This window comes from Chionomys nivalis, chromosome 9, assembly GCF_950005125.1.
Source record: "Chionomys nivalis chromosome 9, mChiNiv1.1, whole genome shotgun sequence".
In the NCBI taxonomy this organism is placed as follows: Eukaryota; Metazoa; Chordata; class Mammalia; order Rodentia; family Cricetidae; genus Chionomys; species Chionomys nivalis.
In genome coordinates, this window is record NC_080094.1 from 42,761,165 (window position 1) to 42,771,433 (window position 10,269).

At 44.8% G+C, this 10,269-nt stretch overlaps 1 protein-coding gene and 1 pseudogene across 1 annotated transcript; both read left to right on the plus strand.

Moving 5' to 3' along the window:
• The first annotated feature begins 3,323 nt into the window (after positions 1 to 3,323).
• On the plus strand, positions 3,324 to 3,801 carry LOC130881359 (V-type proton ATPase 16 kDa proteolipid subunit c-like; annotated as a pseudogene).
• Positions 3,802 to 5,247: 1,446 nt separating this feature from the next.
• On the plus strand, positions 5,248 to 9,285 carry Pcna (proliferating cell nuclear antigen). The gene is made up of 6 exons (XM_057780922.1): positions 5,248 to 5,637; positions 6,738 to 6,835; positions 6,982 to 7,049; positions 7,361 to 7,555; positions 8,816 to 8,939; positions 9,019 to 9,285. Exons 1-6 carry the CDS (start codon positions 5,417 to 5,419, stop codon positions 9,096 to 9,098), a joined length of 786 nt encoding a protein of 261 aa, XP_057636905.1. The 5' UTR covers positions 5,248 to 5,416; the 3' UTR covers positions 9,099 to 9,285.
• The last annotated feature ends 984 nt before the right edge of the window (positions 9,286 to 10,269 follow it).

Sequence of the window (10,269 nt, forward strand, 5' to 3'; positions counted from 1 at the left end):
GAGATTTTTAAGAAACTCGAGAAAATGGGGGCTGGAGAGATGGCTCAGGGGTTAAGAGCATTGCCTGCTCTTCCAAAGGTCCTGAGTTCAATGCCCAGCAACTACATGGTGGCTCACAACCATCTGCAGACAGACTATTGTATACATAATAAATAAATAAATAAATAAATAAATAAATAAATAAATATTAAAAAAAAAAGAAACTCAAGAAAAGAAGACCCTCACAAATATGTGTAGCTATATTATAGGGTTTTATTTTTGTTTGTGGTGCTGGAGATTTAACCCAACGTCCTAACCGCACACACAAAGTAATTTTGATATAGAAAGGAATAATTCAGGTTGCCAAGATGGCTTAGCAGGTAGAGGCACTTACCACCAGCCCTGGAAACCTGAGTTCTATCCTGGGAGCCACATGGTGGAGGAACAGAGCTGCCTCTTCAGTCTTCCTCTGACCTCCATTCATGAGTTGTGGCGAGCATGCACCACATATAAATAAGTGTTAATAAAATAACTCATTATACAAAAAGTAAGAAAGTGTCAGCATCCAAACTTACACATGAGGCTGGAGAGATGACTCAGAGGTTAAGAGCACTGGCTGCTCTTCCAGAGGTCCTGAGTTCAATGCCCAGCAACCACATGGTGGCTCACAACCATCTGTAATGGGATCTAGTGCCCTCTTCTGGCCTGCAGACATGCATGCAGGTGGAACACTGTACATAATAAGTAATTTGTTAAAACCTTACAAATGGGTGGCAGGAACTTAGAAGAAATTCCAGAGACAACAGAGTAGTATTCTTTTTTTAAATTACTTTTACTTTATGTATATGAGCATTTGCCTGCAAGTGTGTATGTATACCATGTGCATGCCTAATGCTCTTGTAGACTAGAAGAGGGTATGAGATTCCCTAGAAGTGGAGCTATGGAGGTTTATAAACTGCCATGTGGGCACTGGGAACTGAACTCAAAATTTTTGCAGGAGCAGCCAGTGCTCTTAACCACTGAGCCATCCCTCCAGCCCTTGACAGCTCTTGAGTTGTTGCATCAATGCCCTTAACAAAGCTGAGTGTAATGCATTAAAAACAGTAGTGGCATCAACAAAGTGAGAAATTCTGGATGTAAGGATGTAAACAAATCGTGCAAATACCTCTCTGTCTGTCTTGTGACACCGGGGACCCTGCTAGGGCCTGTACAGCTCAGGCGAGCACTCTCTCACTATATCTCCCTAGCTCCCATGTTTTGACATAAATCTTGGCCCAGAGAGATGGCTCAGTGGTTAAGAGCACTGTCTGCTCTTCCATAAGACCTAGGTTTGAAGCCAGGAAGTGGTGGTGCACGTCTTTAACCCCAGCATTTGGGAGGCAGAGACAGGTGAATCTCTGTGAGTTCGAGGACAGGCTTCAAAGCTACAGAAAAACCCTATCTCAAAAAAAAAAAAAAAAAAAGATCAGGTTCAATTCCCAGCACCCACAAGACAAAACAACTTACAACCATCTCTAACTCCTGTCCCAGGAGATCCAGTGCTGTCTTGCGGCCTCCAAGGGTACCAGGCAAGCAAGCAAGCAAGCACAAAGTGCACAAACATGTATGCAGGCAAATATCCATACATATTAAATAAATAAATAGATAAATAAATAAAATTGTCAGCCTGGTCTACCTAGCAAACTCCAGTACAACCAGGGAACATAGAGAGAATCTATCTCACACACACACACAAACACACACAAAGTGGGGGGGAGGAGTCAAACTGAACATATCCCAAATCCAATAAAACAAATACCTCTAGTAGATTTGCCCGAGAGGGTAAATAAAGTAGGGAAAACTGGCTTATGGAGTCTGAATGGTCCCAAGTATTCTAGACTGGATGAAATAAGGAATTCTACAAGCCACGATAAGATATTAAAGACAGCCGGGCGGTGGTGGCGCACGCCTTTAATCCCAGCACTTGGGAGGCAGAGGCAGGCGGATCTCTGTGAGTTCGAGACCAGCCTGGTCTACAGAGCTAGTTCCAGGACAGGCTCCAAAGCCACAGAGAAACCCTGTCTCGAAAAACCAAAAAAAAAAAAAAAGATATTAAAGACAACTAAAGAGTTAGGCCAGAGTCTGTGGTATTGGATTGTGAGTTCAAGTCTGGCCTGGACAACAGAGTGAGTTACAGAGACTCTTAACAGATTGGGGTTGTAGCTCAATGATAAAGAGTCCTTATGCAATTTTCTGGCTAGATCTCCAAGAGAGGAAAAGCAAAAACAAACAAGACTGACCTAAAGAGAAACGCTGTAAACAAGGAAAAGATACACATACAAGATATCTGATTAATACTATCATATGTAAAATGTAAAATATTCCTTTTCTCCCCTTTGTGTCAGTCTTGGTAGATGGTCAAAGCCAACTTTAAAATCCATTACCACCCACCCTCAGTCTTCCTGTGTGCTGGAATTAAAGTTGTAAACCATGCTTATCAGCTAAAATATTAAAGTTTTTGAAATTTTATAAGCCTTATTATTTTAAAAACTTGCAAATAAAAACATCACACACCAAAACTCTATAACAACTCAATGAATTTCTATACAGTTAGAAGAGGATTTGAAATAGCTGTGGCGTTTCACACTAACATTTTATTTTTTTATTTTATTTATTTATTTATTTATTTATTTATTTTGGTTTTTCTTTTCTTTTTTTTTTTTTTTTCGAGACAGGGTTTCTCTGTGGTTTTGGAGCCTGTCCTGGAACTAGCTCTTGTAGACCAGGCTGGTCTCGAACTCACATAGATCCGCCTGCCTCTGCCTCCCGAGTGCTGGGATTAAAGGCGTGCGCCACCACCGCCCGGCTTTTTTTTTTTGGTTTTTCGAGACAGGGTTTCTCTGTGGCTTTGGAGCCTGTCCTGGAACTAGCTCTGTAGACCAGGCTGGTCTCGAACTCACAGAGATCCGCCTGCCTCTGCCTCCCGAGTGCTGGGATTAAAGGCGTGCGCCACCACCGCCCGGCTTTTTTTTTTTTTGGTTTTTCGAGACAGGGTTTCTCTGTGGCTTTGGAGCCTGTCCTGGAACTAGCTCTGTAGACCAGGCTGGTCTCGAACTCACAGAGATCCGCCTGCCTCTGCCTCCCGAGTGCTGGAATTAAAGGCGTGCGCCACCACCGCCCGGCTCCTAACATTTTATACTAAGCATCAAATATATTTTATCCATCACCAAAAATAAAAAAACATTAGAAATAGAAAAACAGGCCTTCGCTTCAGCCGCCTTGAGGACCTTCGCTGCTTGCCTGCTCACTCTCCCGCCGTCCTACCCCAGCCGCCGGCTGAGCTTGCCCTCTCCCCGCTTGCAGACATGGCTGACATCAAGAACACCCCCGAGTATGTTGCATTTTTCGCTGTCATAGGCGCTTCGTCCGCCATGGTCTTCAGCGCCATGGGAGCCGCCTATGGCACAGCCAAGAGTGGCCAAGAGTGGCACTGGCATCGCAGCTATGTCGGTCATGAGGCCAGAGATGATCATGAAGTCCATCATCCCAGTGGTTATGGCTGGGATCATCGCCATCTATGGCCTGGTGGTGGCAGTACTTATCGCTAACTCCCTGACCGATGGCATCACCCTCTACAGGAGTTTTCTTCAGCTGGGTGCTGGCCTGAGCGTGGGGCTGAGTGGTCTGGCTGCTGGCTTTGCCATTGGCATCGTGGGGGATGCTGGTGTTCGGGGCACTGCCCAGCAGCCACGACTGTTCGTGGGCATGATCCTGATCCTCATCTTTGCGGAGGTGCTTGGCCTCTATGGTCTCATCGTGGCCCTAATCCTCTCCACAAAGTAGCCGTTTTCCACCACCAGTCATAGGATAGGATGTAAAGACCACCCCTCCTCATTCCAGAACGAACAGCCTGACACACACGCACGGGCAGCTGCCCCCTCAGTAGTTGGTCTTGTAAATGCGCAGTGTCCTAGTGCCCGTTGTCTGTTGCCCCCGCCTGGCCCCTGCCGCCCCGTGCTGTGGACATCTGGGCCCACTCATCTCCCATCCAGGCCCCTGACCAGTGAGGATGTCAGGCTCTGGCTAACCCCACCCATCGCCCTAGAGTGCTCTGTGTATAAGGATGAATTAGAGTTGTCATTTTTCTCTTCACTGGATGTTTATTTATAAAAGATTTGACCTATTCATGCGTCTGTGGAGCAGCCCTGTCTCCCAACTATATAGTAATCATTAGTAAAGTGTTGCCTGTGGGGTTCCTCTTGCTGAGACTCCTTGGATGGAGCCACCCTCCCCCCAACCCTGGACAGCCAGGGTGGAGGGTAGCGTGTACAGCGCGCCAGGGCTGGCTCCCAGCTGTGTTCAATAAAAGTTCTCGGATGTGAAAAAAAAAATAGAAAAACAATTAGCTTTATATTCGTTTGTAGCCGGTGTCTATGACCTGCATTCAGTTTTCCTCACCCTTATAATCAATAGGAAAAAGAAATTTCAGTAGAACAAAATGCAGCAGCCCAGAAACAGTGAAAGACGCTCCTCCACCTGTAATAGCTGACGTTTTCCCTAATGGGAAGAGATTTTAAAATGAGATTATTGGTGCTTAGTGTCTAACTCAAAGAGTTTTGTCGACACCTTGGGTTCATCCCCGGCTTAGATAAGGTTCGGGCTGGGTTCATCTCCAGCCTCAAATTAAGATGAAAGCACTAATAACACCTAGTTAGGAAAATACGGGAAACGGGCATTACAACAAACTAATCAAGTAGGTGGCACCTGTGGGTTATATATCTGAGAGATAGTGATACTTTGTGGTTCTTTGCAGAAGTGTTCACGGGAAGAAGGTATTCTTTAATCTATAGGGAGGAAAGTTCCGAGCGACGCACACAAGTGAAGTGTTATGAAATCGGGGTTAAGATACGGTGGCCTCTTTATTACTCGATATTTTGCAGCGTTTTCGCTTACGTAGTAGCAAAAGGAACGCGCTTTGAGGTGTTTGATGTATGTATATTCTTCGGCTTCAGGCGGGCCGCCGCGCATAGCTCGTTTCGTACGTGGCTTTCATTTCGGTGGGGCGCGGAAACATCCCAGGAAAGAAAAAGCAACCAAGCCTACGCCACAAAGCAGGGCCTTGACGACATTCTATGCGGATCCCATGATGCCCCACGCCACCCACGCTCGTACGCCGCAGCCCCGTCTCCGCGACTGGGCGGGCCTTGCGCGACCCACAGATACGATTGGTCCGGAAGGGGAGGTGGGTGGAGCAGCGCGGTGACGTCGTGACCCTCGAGCACGGGAAGAGCGCGCGCATAGGATGCGGCAGCATTAAACGGTTGCGGGCGCAGCGGGCTCCAGTCGTTCCCTCTGGGCCTTCGCTGCCACTTCTGCATCGCGAACCGGGAGAGCTCGGCAGCCAGACCTCGCTTCCGTCAGTTTCTAGCTAGCATCTAGTTGTCGCGACTCCGCCACGATGTTCGAGGCTCGCCTGGTCCAGGGTTCCATCCTGAAGAAGGTGTTGGAGGCTCTCAAAGACCTCATCAACGAGGCCTGCTGGGACATCAGCTCGGGCGGAGTGAACCTGCAGAGCATGGACTCGTCGCACGTCTCCTTAGTGCAGCTCACTCTGCGCTCCGAAGGCTTCGACACGTACCGCTGCGACCGCAACCTGGCCATGGGCGTGAACCTCACCAGGTGAGCGGGTGGCGGGAGCTGGGCCCTAGCCCTCCCGCCTCGGCTCTTGGCGGGGCTCCGGCCTCGTGCCCTCATTGGCTGCCGTGGTAATCCGCGCCTTCTGATTGGCCTGTGGAGCCGGGGGCGGAGCCCAGCGAAGCGCGCGTTCTGAAAAGCCCGCGCTGGCGCCCGCGCGAACCCGCTCTTTCCCCGCCAAAGCCACAAAACGGGTGCCGGCGGGAAAATGCCCGCTTCAGAGATCTGCTCATTAAATGCCAGCAGCTTTTTAGTGGCACAGCCTGATCCTGGCTAATTTTAGCTGCCTATTAAATGTGTGCTAGTGAAAATGTCCACCTAGAGGGACAATAGACCGTTTCTGGTCTTGGATTCTAGAATTTTACTGCGCATCATTTGTGGGAAAATTTACCAGTCTTAGTTTTTAGCTTTGCCTTGGATTAGCGCCACCTGTGTGCGTGTTCAATGGCTATGTGTGACTTAATTTTGCTACAGGTGCATGAATTAGTATCACTTCTTTACATTCTAAAAATTTATGAAAAGGCCAGACGTCATAGGGCACACTCTCCAGGACACTGGAAGCCAAGGACACCTTGCTCAAAAAATGTTTCATCGCATATTGCCATTTAGTGGGTTTTTTTTTTTTTTTTTTTTTTTTTTGGTTTTTTGAGACAGGGTTTCTCTGTGGTTTTGGAGCCTGTCCTGGAATAGTGGGTTTTTTTTTTTAAATATTTATTTATTTATTATGTATACAATATTCTCAATATTCTGTCTGTGTGTATGCCTGCAGGCCAGAGAGGGTACCAGACCCCATTACAGATGGTTGTGAGCCACCATGTGGTTGCTGGGAATTGAACTCAGGACCTTTGGAAGAGCAGGCAATGCTCTTAACCCCTGAGCCATCTCTCCAGCCCCCCCATTTAGTGGGTTTTAAGAGTCACTCACAACTCTCAATAGTTTACTTCACTCCGAGGGTATTTGGGGTACCCTTAGCCTGTTTAACTGTTCCTCCATCGGTGTGGGTGTGAAATGGTCACATCTTGAAATTGCCTTTAAGAACATAGCTGTTGAGCACATGTTGATAAGCCTTGTGTCTTGTTTTCTAGCATGTCCAAAATACTAAAATGTGCTGGTAATGAAGACATAATTACACTGAGGGCTGAAGATAATGCTGATACCTTAGCGCTTGTATTTGAAGCACCAAGTAAGTTAACACCTTCACAACTCAGTTACATGAAACAAAGTATGATGTTCTGTTTATCGAAACTAAACATCAGAATTATTATGGCTATAAATTTTACATCATAGTTGTAAACATGTGCTTCAGTAACATTTGCTTTTCTTTGTTAGATCAAGAGAAAGTTTCAGACTATGAAATGAAGTTAATGGACTTAGATGTTGAGCAACTTGGAATCCCTGTGAGTATCTTGTTTTGGTTTTTCAAGACAGTTTCTCTCTGTAGCCCTGGCTGTTCTGGAACTCACTCTGTAGACTAGAAGGCCTCGAACTCAACAGAGATCTACCTGCCTCTGCCTCCTGGGTGCTGGCAGAGTATCTTGTTTTTGATGGTATATTTTCCCAAGCTGTGATAGCAGATGATGCATGTTCCACAGTGGGGTTGTGCTATTTGGAGTGAATGGCACAATTTCACTAAGCTCTGCCAGTCTGAAATTAGAGTAAAGCAGTCTTCACGCTTGTCATTACTGACCTTTAACTTTGGTATTTACAGGAACAGGAGTACAGCTGTGTAGTGAAGATGCCTTCTGGTGAATTTGCACGCATATGCCGAGACCTTAGCCATATTGGAGATGCTGTGGTAATATCCTGTGCAAAGAACGGGGTGACGTTTTCTGCAAGTGGAGAGCTTGGAAATGGACACATTAAATTGTCACAAACAAGTAACGTTGATAAAGAGGAGGAAGCTGTAAGTAGCAAGAGTTGTTGCATAATTAAAGTCTGAAAGGGAAATACAAGCTTACCTGTTGAGCCAGCTCTCCAGCCCTGGCTTTTCTGAGATGGAGTCTGAGTAGGCCAGGCTGTCTTTGAGCTCTGTGTTGTCACGGATGGGATTGGAAAACTAGGTGTCCAACATTTTGCTTCCTAGAAGGGACTGACAGATATGCGAGGGTTAGCACGTCAGCAGAAGAAAATGGTTGGGGTTGTGAATGTCTGTTGGGATCATGTAGTTCTTCTAGTAGCTTATGAGTTGGAGGTTCATGTGCTAGCCCATTTAATGGTGCAGAAGCAGGCTGAGCAGAGTTGAGTGTCAACTTAGACTGAGGCACAGGTAACAGGATTGCAGACAGAAGTCTGAACTAAATTATTTTAGGGCTAAATATGGTGAAATTCCAGAGTGCTTGGCACAAGTATCAACTTGTCCTCTGCATGAATTTAAAATAAATGTATAAGAATTAGACTATATGTATATACACACACACACAGACTGCTGAATTATTTCTGCTTCCCTGTCAACCTCAGATCTCAACACATTAATTCCTAAGTATTTTGTTTGATGTATAGCATTACTACAAGAAAGGAAATTAAGGGATTTTTCAGTATTCACATGTTCTTACTTCATTAGTTTGACTTGGACTTGAATAAAATTGATACTGATGCAATGGAAATTGGTCAACATGTCCCTTAGCCTGCATTCAATCTGTTGGTCTTTTTTATTTTTAGACGTGGTTGTGTGTCAGTGTGAGCCCATGAGGTCAGAAAAGGGTGTCAGATCCCTTGGGTCTGGAGTCATTGGATTTGGTTATGAGCTACTGGATGTGGATGCTGGGAAATCAAACTTAGGTCTTCTGGGAGAACATTGAGTATTAACCCCTAAGCCAGCTCTTTAGCCGGGTTACTTTTTGGGGTGGGAGTTGAGTGTCGGCATTCAACCCAGAACTTTGCTTATACTCGTACTAGTCAAGTGCTTTACTGGTTAGCTGCCATTCCATTTCTTTTTCCTCTCTCTATTCTTTAGACGAGATTAGTGTTTGCCTGGATAAGCTGCCTTTGTTTTGCTTGCTTGGGGTATGGTTCTACAGGAGAAACAAGCTAAATATGTTTCTTAAGTCTCCTAAGGTTTCATAAGAAACCTTCCAAAGTGGTAACTAAAGGTATTGCTTTGTGCTGTGTATTACGAATTTAAGTTTCTTGATGTTGTCTATAGTGAGCCTGTTTTCTCCTCTAGGTAACCATAGATATGAATGAGCCGGTTCAGCTAACTTTTGCACTGAGGTATCTGAACTTTTTCACAAAAGCCACACCACTGTCTCCTACAGTAACACTCAGTATGTCTGCAGATGTACCTCTTGGTAAGATATTAACTTTGAGCATTTTTTTGTGTGTGGTATTTATAATACTCCTCAGTAATTAACTTTTCCTGTCTTTCAGTTGTAGAATACAAAATTTCTGACATGGGACACTTAAAATATTATTTGGCTCCCAAGATCGAAGATGAAGAAGGATCTTAGGTGTTACTAGAATCTGAGAAAACTAATCCCCTTTGAGAACTGCTTCTGACATGCCAGCATGTTTTAAAGTCTTTTCTGTTACCGAGTTTGTACCTGAGTACATATGTAGATATCTTCTGTAAATAACCTACTTTTTCTTTCTCTTCTCCACAATTTGTTTAAAGAATAAACTCCAAAGTAAAAACTGGTTCTTTTTACATAAACTTTTTACATTAGAAATACTGGTGATTTTTATAAATGATCTTGACGCTAAATACAGTTTCAGGAAATGTTTTTCAATTTAAATAAAGTTAACTGAATTTCAAAAGTCAACAGTGTCTTGAAGCATGACTTCTGAACTCAGTGGAAGTTACCCTTTTATGTAATGGCTTTTTGTTTCCATTTTAAAGCAGCCTGGAGTTAAATGCATCATGGAGGTGACAATAGATGTTTAGCCTTAGCCTGTGATTAGGTTATATAAGATATTTTCTGGTATGAGTAGTCTTGTTTGAGGTGGAGCTTTTAAAATACTTTGATCCCAGCACAAGGGGTGAGGGGCAGGTGGATCTCTTCCTGGGCTGGCCAGGACTACATAGATCCCCATCTCGAAGGCCTAATTTAAATCTTGTGGCTACTTAATCTAAGCAAGAAGGGTTTAAAAGGCCTTGTGGGTTTGAAGAAAAGTCATGACATACTACATACTAAAGAGTACTTGAATGTTTTATATTTACTGTGTATGTGTGAAGGCTCACATGTAGAGTGCAGAGACAATTCATAGGCATTGGTACACCCACTACCATGTGGCTTCCAGGGATGAGTGCAGTTCTTCAGGCTTGGAGACAAGTGCCTTCACTCAGTACTGATCGTCCAAGTTACCCCACCATCCCGTTCTAATTTTTATGTGGGCATGCATGTGGAAAACCCAGGGCTTGCAGAGCAAGTCTTGTCTGGGTTTATGGGAGGGCCACACTTGGGCTATCTCCAGTTCTCAAATTAGTTTTCCCAATGTACTTTATGTTTGGCCATTTGCTTTGCTAATTCTAGGTTATCGGTTAGAGCTCATACCCAGTAGCTACTACTATTCAAAGTTTTGTACCAACTCGCAGAGAAGGAAATTGGCTGCAAATAACACCCCGCTTACAGATCTCTGGGGTGATGGGCATGCTTAATGAAGACTGGTCACTCACTGTTC